At 45.0% G+C, this 27,056-nt stretch overlaps 1 protein-coding gene across 1 annotated transcript in view; it reads left to right on the forward strand.

The window, feature by feature from the left end:
* Positions 1 to 27,056, forward strand: part of LOC111144138 (calcium voltage-gated channel auxiliary subunit alpha2delta 3) — an 868,443-nt gene that overhangs the window by 395,683 nt on the left and 445,704 nt on the right. The window contains exons 6-9 of the mRNA XM_022498297.1: positions 5,590 to 5,721; positions 13,503 to 13,563; positions 13,662 to 13,812; positions 25,456 to 25,530. Coding sequence (XP_022354005.1) covers positions 5,590 to 5,721; positions 13,503 to 13,563; positions 13,662 to 13,812; positions 25,456 to 25,530 — 419 coding nt within the window. The remainder of the gene's footprint in view (positions 1 to 5,589; positions 5,722 to 13,502; positions 13,564 to 13,661; positions 13,813 to 25,455; positions 25,531 to 27,056) is intronic.

The following is a 27,056-nucleotide window of genomic DNA, read 5'->3' on the forward strand; positions in this document are numbered from 1 at the left end:
GCTGAGACTTTCACCATGGCCTGCCCATCTTGCCAGCTGCACCTGGAATGTTGTTCCCTTGCTTATGGGGCTCCAGGGGCACTCACTGCCTTGCTGGTCCCCAGGACCCAGGTTTCTTCCTGCCTCAGGGCCTTTGCACTTTCTACTCTGCCTTGAAGCTTTGGCAGCCAGTGTGTTTTTGAACTGACACCTTCTCAGCATTTGGGTCTGTCCTCAAAGTGGTCATCTTGGACCACCCGATTAGAGTAACTCCCCTTCTCCTTCCCACATGTAGTGACTTTCAGCCTCCTGTCCCTTTTTATTTTCTTCATCACACTCATTTCTATCCGGAGTCCTCATTTATTTGCCCACTGTCACCCTCCTCAGACTGAAATATCAGTGTCATGGTCTGTCTGGTTCACTGCTGGATGCCTGATGTAGGAGGTGCTCAGTGCATGGTCATTGAATGAACATGATAATTGGAGAAAGGGACAAAGTGGCATAGGTTGAAGTCTCACCTTGATAGCCCTGGGACAGCTGAACTGCCCTGGGGTGGGGGGGAGATGGGGACTCGCCCCAGAGCTGTGACTAGTGGTGTGCCTGCTGACGGTAATGGAGCCCTCCCGCCGCTGAGCACCCTCTGTGCCTTGTCTCAGAAGCCTTTGAGCAAGAGCTGCTCTGATTCCCCTTCTGCCAATAAAGACACTGGGGCTTGTGGAAGGAAGTCACAAGCCCAGGACCACTGATTAACACGTGCCAAGCGAGGTCTCATATCGCAGACTCCCAACTCCAAAGCCTGCATTTCAGACTGGTGTTCTGCACGACCAGGGTGCTGCCCAGGGATTCTTGCTGCAGAGAACAGGGATGGAAGAAGTGGGGAGCTCTTCTTGGGACCTTATTTATTTATTTGCTTGTGCATGGCGTAAGTAATGGCCATGTTTATGGACCATTTTTGGATGTGCCAATTGCAGTGCTAAGTGCTTTACATCCATTAATTTGCTTCAACCCAAAGAGCTGATTGACTCAGGAGGATGGACCTTCGGATGACAAAAGGGGCCGCTCATCCGAAGATATAGAACTGAAATGGAAAGGTGTGTGAGTGTGCAGGGGAGTGTGCAGAGAGAACATCAGCCTTCTGTAACATCAGACAACCCCCATGTAGCAAAATGTAAACTTGTTGGGGAATGGGGAAGCACAGGTGAGAGCAGTTCTTTGGGTGGAAATAAAAGAAGGGAACTATGAGTGTGATTTGGGGGTGGGTTGTAGGATACATCGTAAAGACAAAGCAGGCACGTGTGAGCTGCTTTTCAGATACAAATTGCAAATTGATCACAAAGGTGGTGTGGGACTTTGGTCTCTAAACATCTGCTAGTCGTCTGTTCTACTAAAAGCTGAACATCTGATAAATCTCTGACTGGCATCAGAGGTAATTTAATGTCTCAGAAGGTAGAGGAAGCAGAAAGCAGAAGTGCTATTCCTGAACCTCATTTGACCACCATGAATAATAAGTTGGTGCTGAAGGGACAGAGACGTTGGAGGAAATGGCCAACTGACTTGGAGTTCACTTTACTGAGCAGAGAACACTGGGCATTGACATACACTGGCCATTCAGGGAAATGATTTTAACCCACGTGAGAGCGTTGAAGGTAGGACCCATTGACAGAGACTGGGGAGAATGATAAGCTCATAAAATTATAATGCAGACATGAGAATCCAAATTGTTTCCATTAAAAGGCCTTTAAACATCCTTCACTAAGAAAAAGGCATACAGTGTATTAAACTCAGATTTTAAAAAGAATACATACAAAATACAAAATATGGGTATATAGTTATGTAGCATAATTAAGGAAGTATGAACACATGGAGTAGATCTAATGGTGGTCCCAGAAGATATGCCCAACTCCTAACCTCCAGTTCATCCTGCAGATGTGACTTTATTTGGACATGGTGTCTTGCAGATATAATGAAGTTAAAGATTTTGAGATGAGATCATCTTGGATTTAGGGTGAACCCTAAATCCAGTGACCCAATTTCTTTAAAGAAAAGAAGATATGACACAGAGGTACACAGAGGGAAGGCCATGTGTAGATGGAGGAAGAAACTGGAGTGATTGTATCTCCAAAGCAAGAAAAACTAATGGTTGCTGGTGACCACCAGAGGCCAGGAGAGAGGCTTGGAACAGAATCTCCTTCAGAGCTGCAGAAGGAACCCATCCTGCCAATACCTTGATTTTGAACTTCTGGCCTCCTGAATAAATTTCTGTTGTTTTGAGTCACCAAGCATGTGGTAATTTGTTACAGCAGCCACAGGAAGCTCATACAGTACATTGACCCCCTAAGCAGATTAGCAGTGGAAGTGGACCCAAAGCTCGGATTAGTCTAAGACTCCTGAAAAACCCTAAATGAGGCAGTGGGGAGCAGGGCTTTTTAAACAAAGTTTGACACAAAATACAACCAAGGAAAAAGGCAAACTTGCTGTTTAGGAGGATGCTGATGTTTTTGCAAGTGACCTTAAGAAAGCACATCTGCTCAGCAGCCATAGAGGGAACGTGCAGCCAGGGTGCTGGTCCAATGTCATGTTCACCTTCCCCACAGTAGAGAATGGAAGGAACTGGGGACCTGGCCACATGTGGTGTGATGCGAAGCACTGAGCCTTTGGACTATGTCATTTCTGCTTTCTCTCAACCATGTTGGGAAAACGATTTTTATAAACTTCTTTAAAAATCCAGATATTTAGATGAAGTCCTCATTTTATAGGGTTAGCATTTTCCTGTTTCTCTTTTTCATCTCTCTCTCTCTCGCTTTTTAAAAGGTTTATTTATTTTAGAGCAAGAGAGAGAATAAGTGAGCAGGGAGAGGAGCAGAGGGAGAGGGAGAGAGAATCTCAAGCAGACTCCCAGCTGAGCACAGAGCCTTCCAGAGGGACTCCGTCTCAGGACCCTGGGATCATGATCTGAGCCGAAGTGAGGAGTCGGCCACTCCACTGAGTGAGCCACCTCAGTGCTCCTCTTTTTTTCATCTCTTAGAGGACTAATAATCAATAGCAATTCAGGATTTTCCATTTTATTAAAATGGCTTGCTAAGCAAAATTCAACACACTGTGATTACCTCACGAGCCAGAGGACATGTTATCTCAAATAACTGATCAAATAGGTGTGTGTCACACAGCCCTCATTTTAACTAGACCATATATTTTTAGTGATTCTACTTCCTTTGTTCACCATGCCCTGGGAAGATCAAAGCCCCCTTTTCCTTAAAAGGCATAATTTCAGAGGGAGACTTAGTGTCCAAATGATTGGTGAAATAATCCTCTGACCATTACCATCCCTTTTGCATTTCTGAAGGAGCTCACAGTCCCCCAAGGGGCAGTCTTAGGTTTCTAGGACCATCTGAGGGCATGGGTAGCCTTTTACTACCCCCAAAGAAACCACAGTCAAGAAAATAAATGCTCTAACTAGAAACTGTTTGACTCCTTAACATGTCGAGACAGTGAGTGAGTGAAATGGAATTTTTGCTTCTAATTGTGGAAAGTTTTTATATGATGGCAACATAATTGAGGCCATTGATGGAGGAGGCAAGAACCATGGAGTTTTCAGTGTCATTATTGTATTTACCTCTTTGTGGATTAATTTAAGTGGATTTTGAAGCAACGAGTGAATCATAATAATTATTGTCAAGCTTACACAGGAACAATAAAGGGTTCCATTTTCCAGGATTGTGAGGATAAAATCTTTCTCAAAATTACTTTGTGGTCAAGGGTTGAATTGGTTATTTTCACTCTCCCAGCCAAAGATCTGGTTTATTATAGTTTATAAGAGTTTGAGCACTTACCTTTGAGATAAGAGTCAGAATCCCACTTGTCTATAGAATCTGGGTAAGTGATCTAAAAGAATAGTCAGGCTAGAGGTAAGACAATACAAGACATCATGTCTCTCCACTGGGTCAAACACCATTTTGTGGACTCTGTCTCATACAACTTCTGATGAGCATTGTGGGGCAGTAGGCTGGCAATGGGCAGGCCACTGTGGAAGAGGGATGGGGTACACTGGCCAACAGTGAGTTTCCTTGTTACTATACCCAATGCACTTGAACATTTCCAGCATTATTTTGCTCATTGATTTACTATGCCACTTGAGGAGTAGAGTGACCAAATCTGTCTTCATCTCCTCCTCTCCCACCCCCGTGTAGAAAAGAGTAATCTTTGGAATAAAGATGCTGTGGTGGGATTGCTATGATGTGGAAGCCCACAGGGAATTCTGGTGAGGGCGCTGGAAACCAAGTGAATGGAATTGCTACACGGATGACTCTGTGAAGGCCTTTTGCCATTTGTCCTCTTCTGTAGATGTGCTTAACCTTCCAAACAGCCCTTTAAGATGGGTATTATTATCCTATTTTACAAATCACAGATCAGAAGCTTTGTCATTGATCAGTGGGTGCTTTTAGGAAAGAACCTAACTCCTGATACCCTGTTTCCACCTGTGAAGTATGGAGGACAGCAGTGGAACCTGTCTTGGAGGGCTGTGGTAGGGGTGACAGGAGGCGAGCTAAGCACAGTGCTTGCACCACAGGAAAGACTCAGTAAAGGTTTCTGCTCCTCTCCCTCCTCTTCCTCATCATTAACATGCTCACCTTGTTGTCATTTTTACCCTCATCATGCTGGAACTGGGTAATGATCTCCCCTCTTAACAGAATGTTGCTTTATGTGGCATCATTTTGAAATAGGATCTCCAGTAGTTTAAAAAAAAAAAAAAGGTGGATGATCATAAAGCATCCTTAGTGATCCATTCAACCAGTATGCAAACAGTACAGGCTTATTTTCCTTCTTTGTCTTTGCCCTTCATTCTTATCAAAGGGCAGAAGGCAAGGGGTTCTCTTTCAGCTACCAAGGGTGAGGAAAGATTTGTTCAGGGGACCACAAGAGTAGAAGAGTAGACAGTTGTCTGGAATCTGGTGAACAACCTTTGTTTTCATCCATCCATCCATCCATCCATCTCTTCATGCGTCCATAAATGTTTGGAATCTCTGCCACGTACTGGTCAAAGGGGTACAGGAGAAGACCGAGGGAACTGGTTCCTGCCCTCCTGAAGCTCACCATCTGTTGAACAAAATAAGTAGAGAGATGTAGTTATGCAATTCCAATTTACTTATTTATTTAATTTTTTAAAAAGCAAACTTTTAAGTCAGAGGTGGAGAGAATTGGAACCGGGACAGTATTGGCTGAGGTCATCGCAGTGAGAGAAAACACATTTTTCCAGTTTTTAATGCTGGGTTCTGACTCAGGAGAAGAAAAGGTGGAAAATAATGCTGAGAAGGCCTCTCTTTGCTTTCTCAAGAACTCTGTGCCCTGCAAGGTTGAAAGTTACAAATGGCAGGGACGGGTGTTTCAAGTAAGGAGTCACGAATAAAGGCTCCTGGGTGGCTATGGGGGGTAGGGCAGGATAAGGAAGTGCCAATGTATGGAATTCCCAGGAGCTGAACATTTGGGAAGCTACGTCTTTCTTCACAGATTTCTGCAAGATGAACCTCATGCTGGTATCGGCCAGCTCTGAGAGATGCTGGCCGGGTTCTCTTTCGCTCTGGTTTGTAACATTTGTCTTCCCTTTCTTTTCAGACCCAGCAATCGTCAACGGGGTTTATTGGTCAGAATCCCTAAACAAAGTTTTCGTGGATAACTTTGATCGTGACCCATCCCTCATATGGCAGTACTTTGGAAGTGCAAAGGGATTCTTCAGGCAGTATCCAGGTGAGTATCCCTGCCTTGAGACTTATGATGGAGATTAATGATCTTGTGATAGTTTTCTTTCGTGCTCAGAGTTAAATTTTTTTCCCTCCCGTTAAGAGAAAATGAAAGATTAAATTCAAATCAGTTAAATCTCTCGCCAGGGTGCAGATAGGCATGGGAGCATGGCATCTGCACGCGCATGCGTGTACATGCGCAGGAGAGTGAGCACATATACGTGCGCAGGAGACTGCGCACGCGCGCCGTGCCCCGCGCACGCTTGCACACACAGGCATTTAGATCTGCATATGGTTTTCACATCTTTCTCAATAGAGCAGCTTATAGAGCTGCCACTAAAAATGAGGCATTAGAACGTGAAACGCACCATATTTGATCTTTCTGGACGAGAGTTTGCTTTTATTAGTATGAAACTACTACAAATTCCTCTTGTCGTCATTGTCGTTACTGTGGAAAAGAACAAGTCATCATTGGGCTGAATTAAATTCTAACCCAAGGTGTAAGAAATGGAAAATTTGAACTTGGGTTTCCACACTCCAGAGCTGACCGCCCTCGGAGGAAGACCTTGCGATGACCAGAGCACCACTGGGGTCAGCGACTCATCCTTGGGACCACCAGTCGCACCTTCAGATGGGTTTGTCTGTCAGTTTGTCCCTCATACCTTTGGAGCAGGTGTTCCTTCTGAGGCCTCCCCAGGCCTCTGCTTTGCAATAAGAATTTAATTCTGGCTTGGTCTGAATTTTAATTAAGAGAGGAAGTTTTAATTTTGCTCACAAGTTGTGAAAACAGAACTCGAGGCTACAATCGTGCCAACATCACAGCTGCAGAAATTAACAAGCTCAACCTAAAAGAAGGAAAAGATGCCCTGCATAATCTTGGAGCAATTAAATGGAGTCTTTTATGTTTTCATTAAGTAAGACTAGGCACCTGATGTCTTCCCACTTTGAGGCACAGAGACCGTCAGCCTCCGCCTCGAGGAGCTGTTTGCCCTGCACACAGCATCTGTCCCCTGAGACTTGCCTGCCAAGTGTCTGCTTTGCCAGATTACTCAACATTTCCCAAGAGCCTTGTTCAGCAGGGCATGCGTGGTTCCTCCTGGAGCTCACAGAAATTTAAACGATAAGCATCCTAGTAAAGATAATGTTATAATAAACAGTGGTCTATTAAAGTTTCAGTGTCACCAAATTGCAGTCTGCTTTGATACCCTCAACAGAGTAAATTCAATGCTGATGTTGCTGAAAATCAAATGTGGTAGGGGGCTGATCCATTGAGAAAGCCACAGGGAACTCTTACCATCCTACCATGGGGCATTTGGATCGAGGTGGAACTGATAAGAAGAAACCACAGATCATCTGTTGTCTCCATTAGCAGGAAGTCCTCAAACTATGGTCATGAGGAAATTTGAAAAAAAAAATGAAAATAAGAAGGTGCATTAGTCATCTCAGACTGCCATAATAAAATACCAGAGACTGGATGGTTTAAACAACAGACATTCATCTGTCATAGTTCTGGGGGCTGCGAAGTCTAAGATCAAGGTGCTGGCAGATTTGGTTCTCAGTGAAAGCCCTCTTTCTGGCTTGGAGATGACCACCTTCTCCCTGTCTCCCCACATGGTAGAGAGTAGAATCTCCGCTATTTCTTACTCTTTGTAGAAGAGCTCTAATCCTACCATGGAGGCTCCATCTTCATAACCTCATCTAAACCTAATTATCTCCCAAAAGGCCCCACTCTTCACACCACCAAATAGGGTAATGTTAGTCTTTAACCTATGAATTTGGGGGGGGGGTGGGGGGGTGACAAACTTCACTCCATAACCAAAAGGAATCCTCATGAAGATTGTATGTAACAGGGGAGACTAATTTAATTTATATAGAAGGTTTTTATCAGTCAGAACAGTGGACTGAGAAATGTTTCCCATTTTTATGATATTTGTAGCAGAATTTTCACTTTATAAAATTCTTGCATCTTTTCTATGTTAATAAAGACATGAGTCACTGCCCTCCTAAGGGGTTTCACTGCCCTGATAATGCCTTGTGCTCACTCGGTGCTTGATTCTGAACAGAGAACACACCTCGTGTCTCTTGGACATAAAATGATCATTAGAAGAGTGATCCATGGACATTTTTTGCTTGGATTTCTTATTTTCAGGATACTTCTTTCCATGTTTAGAGTGGTATAATAGTGTGAATCAGTGGTAAGGGTGCATATCCTTAAACAGAAGGGATAGTTCTTCATTCTTACATAAGTATGTCCCGAGTTCTTATTTTGTTCCAAGCACTATGTGAGGTCCAGAGGAGAAAATGGTGAAACTGAACAGCTAAGATCTCTGCCCTCATGCAGCTCTTGCTCATGGGGAAATGCATTCCTTCCCATTCTAGCTAGCTCTGGCAAGGAATGCATTTATTGGCCCATGTAACTTAAAATCTAGGAAATGTGTTGTTTTGAGACACAGCTGGGTCTCAGTATTCAGCATTGTCATTTGGATTGTGAATATTTCCTTCCCCCTTTCATCTCCACCATTCTCTATTCTGACCATGTTTCACTGGCAGGTGATCTCCTAGTGATGGTGAACATGGCTGTGTGTTTGCAGGATTAGTTTTCAATTATGGTCGCAGAGGAAGAGAGAGCATCTGATCCAATGTCTCAGATGAAAGTCCCGGGATTAGGCTGGTCTGGGTCCCATGCTCCTACCTCAAGCGAGGGAGCCTGGGCAAGTGGGTAGCTTAGACATCTGAAACCATGGGGAATGGCCAGGATTACTATGGCCTTGTCTGGAGGGGATCCTAAAGGAAGGAACAAGGACTACCAGGGAGACAGAGATAGGTGAGCAGGTCATGATGATACAGTGTGTTTCATGCTAAGATTGGGGAAATAGAAGATGCTAGGAGATCATTAAGGAGCAGCACAGTCTCAGCTTCTGGAGGTAGAAAAATGGAGTTCCTGGAAGGGGAATTTTAGTAAACATCAGCCTAGTAGCATACCTGTCATGATGATTTCTCTTTCTTTATAGATTTATCTAGGCCTCCACAAGCTCACCGTAGGTCCTAGAGGCATGTGGCAACACCTCCATGTGCTGCCTTTTGGATGATGTCGTGTTCTATGTCTACAATGTCTGATATGGTCATGAGCATGTGAGATGTGCCTGATGAGACTGAGAAACTAAAATGAGAATTTTATTGAACTTGAATTAATTTAAATCTAAAATTAAATTGCCACATGTGGCTTGTAGCTATCCCATTGAACAATGTAACTTATGGGAAGAGACTTTTGTGGGTCTGATACCCAGTTTCTGAGGTACTGGTCTACCTTTCAGTACCTATGTTACTGAAAGGTCTCACCAGAGAGAAAACTTCGGGGAGGCTCTTCTGAACACCAGCAACCACCACAGCAACAAAATACTAGTAAAGGGCCTGTGAGCTCTACAGGATTGGTTACTCAGGACTTATCAAAGCTCTGTTTATTTGCATGTCATCCTTGGTAGCCTTTGCTGGTGCTGACAGTATTAATGTCATATTAATACTCGTGCTGATGATAGTTGATAATGGCTCCCATTTATTAAGCGCTGTGCTGGGTGCTTACACAAGCATTGTCTGATTTAATCCTCACGGTGATCCTGTGAGCTGGAGTCATTATAATCTGCATTTTACCAATGAAGAAACAGACCAAGAGGTTAACTGACCAACCAAGTCATACCAGCGGGATGGGAGGGAGTTGGTGATGGTGTTAATATTTTCACCACTTCTTTCATGCTTTGTTCTCATGGCAGTTCTTACTCTATAAAGTAGGATCTCTTCCCTGTAATCCTGAGCCATCAGGCTTTCAATCCCATGTCCTTTGCTAGGATATCTGCCCCAGGAGAGTGTCATATGACTATCACTCTGTTACCATCTTCAAGCCTACATATTTGTATGTATTTGTTGAATGAATGAATCACTCAGTAGATCAAAGTTTACCAGATCTATTGACCTGTCACTGGTAGCAGCAGCCCAGCCTCCACAGATATGGTAGAGCCACTGCTTCTCTGGGAAGCTGATCACCGGCTACTGTCTGGTGGGACTCAGTGACCAAGGGGGGAACTGGCATAAACACAGTATAGAGCTATGGTTCCTTTCTTTTCTCTACTGCTCCCTTTCCTCCATGTCTTCCCAAGCCAATGGCTGCATCATGCCTTTTATTTTGAGATTCATGCCCCAGCCAACCTGGTGGCATCCCAAAAAGGCATATTGTCAATTCTAGAAATTATATAGCTCATGCAGGTGCTTCCTGGTTAAGTATTGATTTCCCGGTTCTGAAAGATTTAGGATGAGCCAACTATTATTTCTCTGGGATTTGAAGTTACTTGGACACATTCAAAATATCTGTGTTTACAAAAAATTATATACTGGAAAGTCGATATGTCCTAGGGGAGATAGTACCACCTGGGACAGGGTTTCCTGAAGTCTGTCTCCTGAAACATTTTGTTGTGAGATTAGAAAAGGAAGGGCTCAGTGGTCAGTTAGCTTGTTCAATGCTGCCTGTATGGATCCAGTTGCAGAGATTCAAGATGAGGTCAACAGATTAAAGGCCTTAGGTGTCTTCCCATGCAGGGCATAGAAACCAGTTTTTTATTCATGTAACTCATCCAGAGAACTTCTCATGGGACCACTTCATGGAAATGCCTATATAAGGAAAAGCACAGTGGGTAGGGACTTGGGAGACAAGTCCTAGTCACAACTGGGAATCTCAGGAAAATCTTTTGAACTCTGAGAGCCTAGAATCCCTGCTATGTGTTGAAGATTTTGACCCAAGAGTCAGGTTTGGGCAAGATGGCTTTTCAGGGCCCATCCAGTCCTGACTTGAGTCAAGGTGTGTGACCTTTGCCATTTGCCACCTTAGGCAGCTGTGCCTAAAAATGTCTCAAGGTACTGTCTTCATCCCCACTCAATGTATACCTCAAATCCTCACCAGGAAGGGCCTGGGTCTCATGGTTCCTGCTGCCACCCAGTCTCCTTTCCTCTGGCATAGACATTCTCTATGCACAGCCATACCAGAGTTACTCTAGTTCCTTGAACTTGATATGATCTTCTCAACCTCAGGACCTTTGCACATGTCATTCTCTATGCCTGGGGTATTCTTATTCACCCTGTGGCCACCATTTATTTTTGTTTTATAAGCACTACCTATCTGCATTAGGTTGAGAAGTGTCTCCCCCCCAAATTTATGTCCTCCTGGAACCTCAGAATATGACCTAAGTTGGAAATAGGGGTGGTATGTTGGGATGAGATCACAGTGAATTAGGGTGGGCCCTAAATACAGTATGAATGATGTCCTTAGGAGAGGAGAGGAGAGACACAGAAGGAAGACAGAGACAGAGACTGAGGTGATGCAGCTACAAGTCAAGGAGCACCAAGGATTGCTAGGAACCAGCAGAAGCTGAGAAGAGGTGAGGAAGTGTTCTTCTCTAGAGCTTTAGAGGGAGTGTGGCCCTGCCAAGACCTTGATTTTAGACTTCTTTTCTCCAGAACTATGACAGAGTTCTTTCCTGTTAAGCCACCCAATTTGTAGGACTTTTGTTATATCAGCTCTAGAAAACTAATACACCTTCCTTCTGTTCTCAGTTGAAAGAAGATCCTTCTTCCCATTAGAGATTGGAATCACCTTTTGCATCCTACTGTAGCATCAGGCACTTCTCCTTTGTGACATCTCTGGTGCATGTGATTTCTCTTCATGTGCCAGCTGGCCTGCTTGGCATGAGGCCTCCTGAGGGCAGGCAGGGGCCAGGCCTGTGTTTCTCAGTCCATCGCCTGGCAGAGTACTGGAGTTTGTTGAACATTGTGATGAGTAGGCAAAAGGCTCTGGGGTTGTCCCATCTGTTCCACTTTCCTCTGGAATTGTATCCTTTCCCAGTTTTCCCAACAGACAAATTTCCCGTCAGCTTTTCAAAAAGCACCAAGTACAGCAGTGCCTGGGAGGAGTTGCAAGCCCAGTTGCAGGGGAATGATCTCAGTCCAGAAGAAGAGTGTTGAATGTCATTAATCCCTTCCCTCCAGGCCCTAGGCTAAATGCTGGGGCTATAAGAAAGAATTGCACCTTTCTTTCTTTTTCTTTTTCTTTTTTTTAAAGATTTTATTTATTTATTAGACAGAAAGAGAGAGATCACAAGTAGGCAGAGAGGCAGGCAGAGAGAGAGCGGGAAGCAGGCTCCCTGCTGAGCAGAGATCCCCCCCCCCCCAATGCTGTGATTGATCCCAGGACCCTGAGACCACGACCTGAGCCAAAGGCAGAGGCTTAACCCACTGAGTCACCCAGGCACCCCAGAATTGCACCTTTTCTTGTCCCAATGCAGCACACAGGGATGGGGCTGTGATGGGGAGGAAGGATGGCCCAGGGGGGAGGGGTGGAGCAGGATCGGGTACAGTCCTTGTCTAAGAATACTTACCACAATTCAAGAAATAAATATCCACTGAAGGTTTACCATGGGTCAACACATTAAAAAAGAATTCCCTTTATTGGGGTTCAAACCAGCGCTTTGTGAAATTGGAACATTACCTAGCCTCACCATGGGTATAATTTTATTATGTGTTAAGACCTTACTACCCTAACTATACTTGGCTTTTATACAAAGCAGTGTATTTGTTATTTTTAAATAAACTGTGTTCTTGTCCCTTAGTGTACAAAATCATGTCAGATTTATTTTGTCTTCATTGCCTAATGACCTTCAATTCTCTTACTTCTGGTTTCTGATTTGCTATAGGAAACTCTGTAAATTAGGCCCATTTGTAGGTGGGGCATGTAGGTACAAGGAGAACAGAATAAAATAATTCTCTGGGTAGCAAACTGCCATCTCATGGTTTTCTGAATACTAATTTGGGGGTGACATCTCAAGCACATATTATTTCGACATGGTCCAAAAGTTGGTCATCAGTAATTGGATGGAAGACTCCCAGTGTTACCATCTGAGTCAGGATTTCCTCCTGTGAAAATCATTTTTCTGTTTTTATTTTCTTCACTCTCAAGTCTGTATTTTAAATCCTCCATCCCTGGCAGCACTGACGGTTGAAAACAATGATTTGCTATCTTATTTTCCAGGCAGCAGCCCCTTTTCTTTTTAAATGAAATTTTATTCTTAACAGCCGGGTTGTAAATAGCGAATGTCAACCTTGGACCTATCCTGACCAATCTGCAAACCACAAGACGAAGGATATGGGATCCCATCTTACACAAGGGGAAAACTCCCCAGGATTCAAAGCCTGAAATTCAAGCTTATGCAGCATAATTAGAGTCATTTTTTCTCCGTCTCAGTCTGGAAAGCCAGGCCAGTATTCTTGATTATAAATACAGAAGTGAGGGGAGAACAGACCTATGTAAATTCTGAGGTGGAAATGTAGTGAGGCTTTCTACCCACCATGCGGCACACATTGCTTTGTCCAGACACAGGGACGTGGCCTGATCCTACCCAGAAGTCTATGAATGATGCTACCAGGTCTAGCAATTTACTGGACAGTGAGAAAGACCACTGGCCACGGGAAGAGGCTGGAGTCATGTCCTATGTTGACAGCACGTTACTGAAGACGTGCCCACTCTCCATCAGGTCTTGGAGCAAATGGGCTAAGGCCATGTTTGCAATACTGTTCGGCCCTAAAACACCTTCCCAGAGCTGACGATGGAGTATGTGATGAGCTCTAACGCTGGTTGTTGCTTGTGATTTTTCACCCTGTCTGTTCAATCAGCAAAGCAGAGCAGCCTTGAAATGCTATGAGTAAATATTTGAAGTTTCTGGGTTTCTCATAACTCCATTTTTCTTCTAGGGATTAAATGGGAACCAGATGAGAATGGAGTCATTGCCTTTGACTGCAGGAACCGAAAATGGTAGGAAATGGTCACTCCTCTTATTTAACATTTTAAAGAGAGAACTCATGGAGAGGTTTATTTTTACTTCATTTACACTTAATTTTCCCCTGACCTAGGTACATCCAGGCGGCGACTTCTCCGAAAGATGTGGTCATTTTAGTGGACGTCAGTGGCAGCATGAAAGGCCTCCGTCTCACTATTGCAAAGCAGACTGTCTCATCAATTCTGGATACGCTGGGAGATGATGACTTTTTCAACATAATTGCTGTGAGTGCAGCTGTTTTGTGCTTTTTCTGTACTCTGGGTTCATCCACTCTTTTAGCAGAAACCGGTTCCCATTCTTACTGCTTTTGTACGCACAGCATTGGATGTCCCACCCAAGATGAGGGCCGGTTAGTCCCGTGGGGGTTCACTGAATCAGGAAGTTGGAATGGCTTTCAGAGCCTGGGAGAGCAGTGGAGCTCCATTTCCCCTCTCTACCTGGCACTCAGGAACTGCCATCTGGAAGAGTAGCACCAGATTTGATTTTCCTTGGGGGCCAACCTTTTTGGAACCTTGGGGAATTAGACCTTGCAAGATGGTCCTTAAACGGCTGGTGGAAATTAACTTTAAGCTAGATGAGTCTGATGACGATGATAGTAATAATAATCCTGAGGCTGACGCAAGTAAACTGAGTTGTTTAAGGCTCCCCAAACACTTGATCTCAGCTTTGGAAACAGAAGGGTCATTTATTAAGCACCTACTGAATGCTATTTGCATTTCTTCGTTCCTCACAGCAGCTCTCAGAGGCAGGAGGTGGTTTTTGGCATTTTCTGAGATGCAGCTGCTGGGGTTGAGAGGGTCAGTAGTGCCTTGCCTGAAGTCCTAGAGCAGGGATGAGGGAGACGCAGAGCCAAGCAGGGTAGCAGTTTGCTTCCTGGAAAGGAGCAGCGATCTCTGGTTTCCATCTCCGGTTCTTTTTCCTCTTCTCCCCAGTTCTGTGGTAGGAAGTCTTTCCCACTCTCTTCCCAAAGATTAGAGTCACAACGAGCCTGCTTCTTTTCCCTGGGTGCTTCACCAGGTTCTCGTGTCTGGTGGTCAACTGCACTTTGCCCATCACCTCTACTGAGGACGCCGACAGGCTGCAGCGCACAAGGGGACGGCGCTTGGGCTTTGGGGTCAGGACTTACTTTGAACCCTAGTTCTGCCACATAGAGCTAGCAGCACATCTTGGGGCAAACCACATGTGTCAGAGCCATCAGCCCACCCCCAGAAGCTTGAGTACTCCCCTCGCCCACACAGTTGCTTCCAGATTACCTGAGCCCGGGCACAGGAGGCCCCACACTGAGAGCAGGATATGAAGGAAGGGGTGTTATTTGAAGAGCCAGGCAGACGGGCTCCAAGCGTGTGATCCGTGTGGCTTCCCCAGGCTCCTGAGCAGAGTGCATCATCACGATACCCTCTCTCTGCGAGGTCTCTGCATGGGCACAATAGCTGCTTTTACTTGCGGGGCAAAGTTTGCAAGGGGAAGGGCATGGGGGTTTAAAGGACATTGGATTTCTATTGCATTGAGATTGCTTGACTTAGTGTCCTGCCGCATGCTTCTGATCAGACTGAGCAAGAAGGCACAGCTGCGGACTGCCCATGATTTATAACTCTCAAATTTAAAAAAAACCCTAAAGAAGGAAAGGAAGAGAGACAGAAGAAGAAATTCCGTGGTAACAGGGGTTAGTTTATTTATTGTTTATTTATTCAGCTAGACCCGGTGCCTGGGCCAGTGCCTGGCCAACAGTGAGGGTTCAAATATGTGTTGAAAGAATCATCTCTACAGCCGTCTTGCCCACTCCTCCTTAGCATCCGATGTGGATGATCTCGTGGGGGCTTCCCCCCAGCTCCGTGCCACATGGAGTGGAGGCGGAGACACCACGAGGCAGAAGCCACCAGCTTGAGGTCACACAGCTGGAAGAAGTGGCCCAGGAGGAACTCAGAACCTGCCTGGCTTTCCCTCATTCTGCTTCGTGAGCAGAAGTGAAGACACGGGCTCGCCCTGAACCTGGATGGCCCCAGGGCACCATTTGTTCGGGGGGACTGTTCAGACAGAACTTGGGGTTTCCAAATCAAGCCAGGTTGCTCTAGTTACCAGTCTCTTTGTGAATATGCAAATGTAGCTTGATCCCCCACACATCCTGAAGCATTTCCAGATAAGAAGCAGCTAATTTGGGACTATCTTTCTTATTAATCTTTAATTACTCATTACAGAAGTATCAGAAATTAGCATAGTAAGAAGTACTAACTAATTATATCGTGGGTCCTTTATCAGTCAGGATTCATTGTTCTGTTAACAAAACCAATCGATTGAAATAATCTCTGTAAGTTCATTAAGATACACAAACAGTGTCAACTCCATAATGAAGACAGAGTGATTAAGATAATTGAAAGTAGACATGCTAGTTATTTTAGAATAGTTAAGGGGAAAAAAAAGTATTTTTTTTTTTTTTTGCTCCAAATTGTCCCCTTATATAAAGAAACCCATTAGAGGTCCCATTAACTCTCACCGTATATCTGCTTGTTAGTTTTCAACATAAATGATCAGCTTCGAGACTATTTACATAATTATTTTGACGAATAGGAAGATACTCTGAACTTTTTTTATTTTAAGCCTCTATAGTAAAATCCATGAACTCTGTCCCCCTAATGGATAAAAGAATGGATCAAGTTTGTTCATGAATTTGTATTTAAAGGCCTAGATGGTAAAAAGCACCACTAATTAACAGTAACTTTTATACATTGATTGTTTTATTATAGGCAATATATGTAAAAATTTTAAACAACTCTGAAAAGTTTCCCTTCCTTTGCTGTTTGCCATTGTTCCAAGTTCTAACGTGTATATGAACATACATAATTTTTCCACAGCAATAGAATCCTATTTTCTGGGATATTCAGCAATTTGCTTCTATACTCATATCATAAGCAAGTATATTTGAAGAACAGAGCATTTCTTTTATTTTTTTAAAGATTTTATTTATTTATTTGACACAGAGAGAGAGATCACAAGTAGGCAGAGAGGCAGGCAGAGAGGGAGAAGGAAGCAGGCTTCCCGCTGAGCAGAGAGCCCGATGCGGAGCTCTATCCCAGGACCGTGAGATCATGACCTGAGCCAAAGACAGAGGCTTAACCCTCTGAGCCACCCAGGTGCCCCGAGAACAGAGCATTTCATCACCTCTAGTTGACGTTTATTATTTAACCAGTCCTCCTTTCCTGGGTATCCTGCTGTTATGGGTCTCTTTTCCACTTGAGAGTGCTGCAGAGAATGAACTTGGGCGTGTGTTTTTGTAGTGTTGGGTATGCTTCTATTGAATAAAATCTAGAAGTGGCATTGCTGCCCCAAAGGGTATGCACATACTTAGGTATTATGAGGATGTCCTTTAAGTAGGCTGGTGTAATGCTTACACACTCAGAAAGCATACAGGCATACCTTGGAGATACGGCAGCTTTGGAACCAGCCCACCAAAATTTAGTGGGTATTCTGATAAAGTAAGACAAATGAAGTTTTTTGGTTTCCAGTGCGTATAAAAGTTATGTTTACACTATACTGTAGTCTGTACATGTGCAGTAGCATTATGCCTAAAAACAATGTATGCACCTGAATTTTAAAATACTTTATTGCTAAAAAATGCTAACCATCATCTGAGCTTTCAGTGCTGATCCCAGAGCACCATCACAAATATAATAATGAAAAAGTTAAAATATTTGAGAATTACCAAAATGTGACAGAGAAACACGAAGTCAGTAAACACCGTTGAAAAAATGGTGCCAATAGCCTTGCTCTGCAGAAAGTTGCCACAACCTTTAAAAAGTAACCTTGTAAAAAATCACAGTATCTGGGAAGCACAATGAAACAATGTATCCCTATATTAATCAGCTCCACCTGCTCTAACAAATAAACTGGGTGGCTGACACACAGAAATGTATTTTCTTACAGTTGTAGAGGCTGGAAGGTTCAAGATCAAGGTCCAGTAGGGTTTGTTTCCTGTGAGGATTCCCTTCTTGACTTGTAGACAGCCCCCTTCTCACTGCGTGGGAGGGAGGGAGAAAGAGAGAGAGAGTAGGCTCGGTAATGTCTCTCCTTCTACGAGCGCTAATCCCATCATGAGGCCTGGACCTTCGTGACCGCAGCTAGCCCTAATCACCTGCCAAAGACCACATCTCCAAATATCACCACACCATGGGATAAGGCTTCAACATGGAGTTGGGGGGAGGGGTGGACACAAGCAGTCCATTACATCAATTGACGATTCTAGATAGTGGGTGATAATTGGTGGATTTCCATGTGTATTCCCTGGAATTGTCTCTTCTCAAAGCTGAGTATGTTTCACCAGTGATGCCTTGCCACATCATGGTGGTTTGTTTGTTTGTTTGTTTGTTTTTGCCACTACCTTATATTTCTACACTGGCAACATTGCTCTGGTAATATGGTGTATGTAGGTTTTTGTGCCTATTTAAATGGTTACTTGCCTCCGTCTAGAGGGATACCCCACTGCAGTCTCTTATAAAGGCAGGGGGATGGGCGGTCTGAAGCTCTGTCCAGAATGCCCTGGAAATCTGTTTGAGGGGCATTGTTCTTGTCGGCTGGATTCCATTTACGGGAGAGGACATTATCATTTCACCCTTCATTACACCGTCAGCTTTCTCCTGCTGGCTGGGTAGATGTGTGAGGAGACATTTCAGAGTTTTAGGGAGAAAGTAAAGAATACATTCTTGTTTTTCCATGGCGGAAGCCCTTGTGCGTTGTAGGTATTTGTTTCTACAAATGTACTTCATCATTGCCTCTTGGTATTCAGGGCCGTAATAGGGAGGGGAGGAGAGGGGGGTAAATAATGAAAAAGCCTTTCCTTGGCCATTTCAGTCATTTTTGCATGTTTGCATGTTTGTGTGAAGCTCATTGACTAAATGCATCTTATATATTATACTGTAAAGCTTCCAATTCAGGTCTTTCCGGAGAATAAACATGAAACGATAATGTTAAAAACTGTTTTAGCTCTCATGGGCAGGGTATTGCAAAGTCTAAGACTGATGAACTACATGATTGAATTATAGAAGAATAGAAGAAATATGAGAGTGATTTTGTGCAGCCGAAGTTAAAATTTAAGGTCAAACCACTGGTGCATGAAGAGAGATGTCACTGACAAGAGAAAAGGCATATTTTTCTGATTTGCTTTGAAGTCTAACTATAAGCCATGCATTAAATTAACAATATTATCATAAAAATGAGGGTGCTAATTCTGTCCGATGCTGAAATTTGAAAAATGATTTTACGGAAGCCTAAGCCATGCATTAAATGAACACAGTATTAACTGGACCGATATTGTTAAATCAATTTAAATGCCTCCTACAGCCTGTGTTTGTGCAGAGCTGAATAGAGAAGAGCATCATTTGTTAGTTCAACCCAGAACTTTCTGGTGCCCTGATTTTAATTTGCAGGATTTTCTTTAGAACCGTTTCTCCAGTGCTTTGTCTGCTATGGATTTGCTTTTTAAAGTAATCGATTCCGTATTAAAAGTATGAGGATGGTATTTTCTTGCAGTGCTCATTTGTTCTGTATACTAATTATGTCCAGTCGTGTTTCAAATTACACAAGAAGCTTTTGTAATGCAGAAGATCCCTGGGATGCCTGTGTTGGTGAAAATATTGTGGGTTCATCTGCTTCGTTACATAAGCCCTACACATTTTCATTCTAAAGGTTGTTTAATCAAAAGCGCACCGATAAAACCATATAAATATTTAATGGGGTTCCAGTAATTCTACATCACTTTCTTGCATTGCATGAGCATGCCAGCACTTTAATTCTATGCGCTTTTTGTTTTGTTTCGTTATTTTTTTTTTTTTGAACTTAGGATTCTCTATAACGTCCCCACTTACTTCATTTACTTTTTGTTTATCTGTTTTTTGAAAGGGGTGGTGAGTCTCTTTTTTTTTTCCTTCTGTGTCAATTTGTGTGTGTGTGTGTGTGTGTCTAGGCTTTGTTTCTCTTCTTTTCCCTCTGTAATCTTCTCTATAACTTTTCTTTTCATTTCTTTGTTCTGATTATTCATTAACAAATTCTGTTCAATGCCAAGAATTGAGTATTATACTAGGGCTGCCTCTGTAAATAAGGAAGACAGGTTGTCCCCCCTCCCCCTCCATGGAACTTGAGGTTTTGTGTGTGTGAGTGTTGGGTGTGGGAACAAGTGAGAAGCTGGTGCTCACTGCAGAGTGGGGCCATACTGTCTTGGAGGGGTCAGGGAGGGCAAGTAACCAGCCGGGGACTCAGCAATGGCTTCTTGGAAAAGGTGATGACTCAGGGAACACCAGGGCTGGGGGCATCTACAGGAGGAACGGACTATTTGCCGGTGGTGTCACTCCTCCCCACCCACCCCTGGAAGTACAAGCCTGGTTGGATTGACTGAAAGGTGTTCATTGTCTGGACTTACTGGAGTTGGAGGTGAATGGGGGAGATGGAGTGGACGTGGAGGTGGTTGATGATAAAAGGAAGGGCTAGACTGAGGGAGGCGGGCTAGACCCCCTAAGTCTGGTCAGCCACATAGAACAATTGGGACTTCATCTACAGACAGGGGGAGACATGGAGGGGTCAGTTGCAGGGTGATCTGTGGGGATGTCCCCCGAAAGTTTCTCCCTTCTTAGGTCTCCCCTCAACCTCTTTCTTAGGCAACTAATGGTCTTCTTATTAGTTCTGAAAACTCCACTGCTTCCAACCTGAAGTGGGGCTGAGTTCTCACCATCACCCAGAGCCCAGAGTCAGCTGGTTTTCACTCTTGGCCTTTAGGCTTTGATTTACGTGACCCAGCATGTAACACAATACTACACCAATGCCAAAGCTTGTGTGAGCCTTGGTGGATGAGCCCAGCCCATTTATTCTTTGTGTTTAGAGCCTTCTCCAACACGTTCTGGCCATTCATTGAATGAAACTTGAAGCTTGGCTTTCCTATTTTAGATTATCATTAAAATTCCCATTGAGGATTTTGGCGTGTCCTTAAAATGGTAGATGTAGGGAATGGTTACAAGGATTTCACAGAAGGAAGGAAAAGGCAGATGATGACGTGTCCTTGCTGTCAGAGTGCAGAGTTGTGTGGTTGGCGTGGGAGAGAGGGAGGGATAATTCCCGAGAGAAGAGACGGGTGGGATGTAATCTAATCCCTGAAGATCATGAGTTTACCTCAAGTCTGCTTTTGTTTTTCGGATGGACCATGGTAGCATCCTAGATGAGCACTTTTTAATCATGAAAAGGAAAAACAGCCATTATCTTTAGATGTAATGAGCATATTCTTCTATGGAGAAATGTAGGAGAGAGTGGTTCGTGGTCGTTCCCCAGTGAAGGTCATGTGCCAGTTTAGCCAGTGTTTTATGTCCCTGAATATAGTGGTGCTTAGTTGATACTCGGTAGGCAAACTAAGGACCAAAGAGCTCCATGGCAGATCCTTCCTGGGAGGGGATTTGGTAGTAAGCTGGATGCACTGTCTTGACTCTATGTCTGCTGAAGACCTGGTCACTGAGAGGGTTCAGAGTGTGGCATAGAGTGGGACAGTGGACAGCCACACACCCTGGTGGTTTCTGTCTTGGCTATTTAGACAGTCCCCCGTGCCTATGGGTGTATCACTTCCATCCAATGAGGGCAGAGTCTGTACTCTCCAGAGGTGGTCAAGGGCACATGACCCCTGTCCTCACCATCCCCTGCCTACTTAGTAAATGCCAGCTCCAGGTGGAGGGCATGTTTGCTGGTCTTTCTCTCTAGCTAGCACACATGACACTCGCATATATATTTTCTTTCTTCCTTGTGCATGTGCATCCAGATGCCTTCTTTCTCTTTCTTACATGACGAGCTCTGTGTGGACACTTCACCAAATTACCTCGTTTCATCCTCACGGTGACTTCACAATAGAAGCTCAGTTACAGTTCCAACACAAAGTCCAACAGTCCTCACCTCAACACGAAGCCTGAGACTCAGGAGAGAGGCCTTGGCCAAGGTCACGCAGGTGGTGTATGACAGAGCCAGGATTTGAACCCAGGCCTGCCTGCCTCCATTGCTTTAGGTTCACTGCTCTACCTTTGTGTGGATCAGAAGAGGAGAGCCAACCAGAAAGAAGAAAGGGAGAAGGAGACAGACGTTGACCATGTGGCAGTCCTAGCTCTTGAAGGGGTGAAAGTTCTTTGCCCATCTTCTTACCAAGTGGTTGGTGGGCTGGCTGGACCACCTCTGGGGATGCCTGAGCCCTCTCCTGTCCTGTGAGGAGACTCTTCCCATTTCCCAGAAATTTGTAGGAAGGACCACCCACTTCAGGGTGGAGACGGAGATGACTGAGTCCCTCTCTAGGGTTCATTCTTGGTAGTGAGATGGAGCAAAAGCAGATGGTGGAAGAAAATTCCACCTGAACAGTGAGGATGGTGTGCACTGCATCCTTTCCTTTTTTAGACAACTGATATCTGATTGTTTACATAGGGATGAAGGAGAGCTGTTTATCGGGCTACTGTATCTTAGGGCTGGAGGAGATCAGATCGTCAGCTGTGAATTGATATGGCCATCCTGCATCATTGTTTGACAAAGTGGAAATCTAGAGAACATCCATTAAAATGTAGAAACTGGAAGGTTTCCAAATGGAGAGCTGCTGGGAGCTTGGAAACAGTTTCACGTCCAGGGTGCTTTTGGTGCTCCCCTAGGGAGGAGCACAGAGTAGCGTGGTGAGCACGCACGGCTGATGGGCCTCCTTGGCGGCTGATGGGCCTCCTTGGCGGCTGATGGGCCTCCTTGGCACAGCCGCCCTGTGCGCACCGCTCCCTCGCAGGGACGGCTGAGCCCAACTCCCTCTGGTGATCCAGACCAGATTGCTCAGCATAGCTTTATCCTGATGCAGTCAAGGGAAATTAGTCAACTGCAAGCTTGGATGATGCCACTAACAAGCTGGCAGGGGTTCAGAAGAGCAGATTCCTCCACTGTGGCCACGGCTCACACAGTGATGGGGAGCATGGTTTTGATTACTGCACATGTTCCTCCCTGATGAGGGCAAGAACATCTTGGTCTTCTTTCTTTTCCAGCCCCCCGCGGCAGTCCCCCCACGTGTACAGGCCTTCATACTAGCAAAGCAATTTCTAGTCTGTTGCCTCGTGGGACCCTCGCAGGAGTCCCTGGAGGGTAAACAGAAGATCATTTAGCACCTTCCGTTGGAGAAGAAAGGGGGACTTGAGGTTCAGTGGCTTTCCCAAGGCCACACAGGGAGTATGTGGCAGAGGCAGAACGTGGACCTGAGGGTCCTGACTCTCAGCTCAAGTTCTGCAACCCCAGGGAGCAATATTGATAGTGTATATTAGGCAGAATGTAGATAAAATTTAAAATTTTCCCGGCAAATGGAATTGGGAAGTTTGGGAGTGCAGGGTACAGAGCAACCAGGCGTTTCATGATGTCATGGATGGGAGCAGGGCCGCTGCAGGTTTGGTTTGATACTTCAGCAGCTCGGTCTTTCTGCGTGTTGCTCTCCAGGCTTAACCTTGTCACCTCATGGTCGCAAAATGGCTGCTGAACTGTGAGGTGTGTCCCAAGTGGGAGGGAAGGAAGGCAGTGGGTAGAGAAGAGTTTTCCTCTAATGGCAAGAAAAAAAATTCCCTGAAACTGCCCAGAAAACCACCCCTTGTGTTTTGTTGGCTGGGAATGGGTCACATGACCACCCCTAGCTTCAGGGCAGGGTAGGTAAGCATGCAGCCAGCAGAGGAGGAGGGAGGGGCTCTGATTGGCTCAGACCGCTTCTGCTTCCGGCTTTAGGAATGGGCATCTTGTCACCCTTGACCAGCTCGGTCAGCAAGGGAGGTAGAGGACAGGGGAATGGCTTTTTCTCCAGCAGCTTCCAGCGTCAGCCCCATACGGACTGAGAACCCTGGAGAAGTTCTTCTTCAGATTGGACTGTGACATGCTTCCTGAACCCTCAGATGGTGTCCCATTTGTTGACTGGAAGTCATGCTCCCACTTGTCAATTGCTAATTTCCAGAATCACATAAACATGTTTTTCCTCCATGCCTCTTCAGAGGAGATCCAAGCTATATGATCATGGAGCTGTTAATTTTTTCAAAAGCTCTGTGTGACCAAGAACAAAGAATAATGAGGGAGCCAAAGTCAGACTGATGAGAAACATAGAGGCTTTGGGGGCCAGAGAGGACAAATCGGGGGCTTTGAGGTCCTGAGGTCATTGGCTGTGAGGTCAGACTGCCTGGGTTTGTATCTGGACTCCACCCCTTGTAGACTCCCCAGTGATGTGGGGCAAGGTGATCATCCTTGCTCTGCTTTGGTTTCTGCATCTGTAAAGGGGGTGTGGTTGGAAGGGCTTGCCATGTGAGGTTAAGGTATGCTGTGAATGAAGTCTAGCCTGTGCCTAGATGAAGTGAGTGCTCAGTAACAGTGAGCTGAGGTCATGATTATCACTGCTCCCGCCTGCTTAGCCAGCACCTTAGCACCGAAACAGGCTGTGTCTCTGTTACCGTTCAAGCAGCTGCGTGTCTGGCCCCCTTCAGTCTGTCCCTGCAGTGTGCCCAGAGCAGTGGGCCTTCGCTCATCCCGTTAGTCACTCACTTCCCTGTGCACAGCCCTCTGTGGTCCTCATGGTGCACACAATTGAAATCTGAACTTCTTAGCCAGACTTTGCTGGGGAGCTGGAGCTTTGAGAGTTGGTTCTGGTTCCTTTTCTCTGGAGCTCTGGGCTGGGCTCTTGATAGCTGGAGTGGAAATGTGATGACATGCATTGAACACATTGTTCTTGGGCACGGACTGCAGGCCCAGCCCTGTGCTTGTCACAGGCAACACATGGAGGAACCAAGTATGGACCCTGATAATGTGGGCCTACCCATGGCAAGGGATCCAGGCACCAGGCTGTCAGAATTTGGGAGTTTACAGGAAAGGAGCCTCAGCTACACTAGAGGCATCTTCTGACAAGAGGCAGGGATGAGCTTGCCCAGAGGATGGATAAGAGTCAGCTTGGAGATGCCAGAGCAAGACTCCAGACAGAGGGTCCTGTGTGGGAGGAGAAGATGGGATAGCCCAGAGGACAGGAAGGGAATCAGGGCTGGCTGGTGCTAAGTTTCTAGGGAGAGCTAATAAGTGAGTGAATTTGGAAAGGTCAATAGGGCCAAGTGTCCAGAGCCCTGCCATACCCTGAGAAGGTTTATCTGCAGAGCAGTGGAAAGTGTGAATGGGTTGGCAGGAAGTGGCATGACCTGGTTGGCATTTTAGAAGGACCCAGCCTAGCTCCAGTGCAGAGAATCACACTTAAATTTCCACTTCCTTGTTGTTAGCTTTGGACAAAAACAAATGGTCATATTCTGGGTATTCTTGGATAAAAAGTAATGGGACGGCTGGTATTGGCCTGTGTGGAAGGTGGTGCCATGGCTCGTGGGTAGTGCTCTCACCAAAAGCCACAGAGCCTCCCAGAATGATGGGGGAACACCAAGGCTTCTCCTTTTCTCCATTCTTTGGTCACTCATGTGCAACCCACGCACAGGTCTTGTGCTCCAGAAAACCAAAGACAGAGGCTGCAGCTGTGTTCGCCCAAGTTTGGGATGCTCTTTAGGTCCCACCTGGGTCATACACTGCCCAGCATGGCCACAGAACCCCAGTGTTCGGAGTCACCCCTAAAGGATTGTCAGTTAACTGTGTTTGCCCTTAACACTGCCATCTACCAGCACACGCTCTAGAACTTTCTTCCTCAAACAAGAGAGGACTATCCGGTGCTTCAGCACAATCTTATATAAGGGCACCAATGAGAAAGTCACCTAAGTGAATGAACTGAGCCCATAGTTCTGTTGCTTTTTTGTTTGTTTGCATGTATCCTTCAATTACCTAGTAGACCTCAAGTGATTAATTATGTGTGTCCTCTTGGCTGTTTCATCTCTTTGCAGTATAATGAGGAGCTTCACTACGTGGAACCTTGCCTGAATGGGACGTTGGTGCAAGCTGACAGGACAAACAAGGAGGTAGGGCCTGCCGCCAGGCAGGTGAATCAGGGGTGGGGGCATGGTCTCGTCCCGCTCACAGTGCTGGCTGACAGTAATTCCATTCTAGTTTTTAGAAACTCATCAAAGTATTGGCCTTTTGTTGAGGGCCTTGGAACCCTAGTGCATAGGACAGTTATGAAGAGGCACAAATAAAATCCTTGCAATAAAATAATGGCATTGAGGGCAGAAGCTCCATAGTTCTGAAATACTTGTATTGTTTACTTTTTTCCTTGCTCTGTGCACATCCTGTGTTACACCTGATACCTGTGTTGACACCATTGAAAGATTATGGCTTTTGCTGAGATTTCAAAGAAAATTGAACCTACTTGCTAAATCTCTTGTTGCTCTTACTATAACTGATTAAATAATCTTTGAGGTGGCTATTGGGGTAACTTGTCTCCTGGTTGGAAGGTAAGCTTTATGAGGATAAGGATGATATCTGCTCCCTGCTATATATCCAAGGCTCTGAAGCATTGCCTGCTATATAAATATTGTGAAACAAAATGAAGATGTATTAAAGGAGGACCTTAGGAAGCGGGGTAGAAATTGTCCTTCTAGTTGGAGCATTCTAGGAAAATTCACTGAACAGATTTCAATAAAATCTGTTTCCCCTTAGCCATATTCATTGTTTATTTTTATTTATCTTTTTTAGAGAGAGAAAGCGAGAGAGAGAGAGAGAGCACACAAGTATGAAGGGAAGGGCAGAGGGAGAGAGAGAGAGAGAGAGAACCTTAAGCAGACTCCATGCTCAGGGCAGAGCCTGATGTGGGGCTCAATGTCACGACCCTGAGATCATGACCTGAGCTGAGATCAAAAGTCGGACACTTAACCAACTGAGCCACCTGGGTGCGCCTCCCCTTAGCCATCTTTAAACTTGTCAGTGCAAAACACCTCAGCTACCACCATACCACCCCTTACAGGGCCGGGTAATGATTTAGGTCGAAGGTGTGGCTGTGGCAGCAACAATATCACACCTCCTGAGACACAGAGCTGCCACTCTATGTCATTTTGCTTTGTTATATTTGCCATGTAGGGCTGCTCCTCCCCCTGAAGAGCAGGCTCCCATGAGGTGGCTGAGGGCAGTGGCAAGGCAGATTCCTGTGAGGCACTGTGCCTGTGCTGGGGAGATCCTGTTGGCTCAAAGGGGCAGGGAGTGGCATTGGTACTATCTTAAGTGCAAATGGTAAAAGCATTTGGTTGGGCATCTCTGAGGGAGTGACCAGCAGAGGATTGGGAGAAATTTCTTCCAGCTAGAATACAAAGTGAGAAAGAAAAATTATACCAGAGTTAATATTCAAGCTTCAATTTGAGGGGAAAGAAATACCATAATAAGCTTTATGTTTGGAGGGAGAAAGAAGTACATGGTAGTTCAAAGAACAAGTGTATCTGGAGAATGTTTATTCATGGTCATTTTGTGGGGTAAGGTAGAAAAGAATGACTTAGACCTCCATTTATCTTTTTAAATAATTTAAATTATTTAAAATTTATCACCGAATTTTCCTAGG

The sequence above is a fragment of the Enhydra lutris genome, unplaced genomic scaffold (genome assembly GCF_002288905.1).
Source record: "Enhydra lutris kenyoni isolate GAN:26980312 unplaced genomic scaffold, ASM228890v2 scaffoldscaffold10, whole genome shotgun sequence".
Classification (NCBI taxonomy): Eukaryota; Metazoa; Chordata; class Mammalia; order Carnivora; family Mustelidae; genus Enhydra; species Enhydra lutris.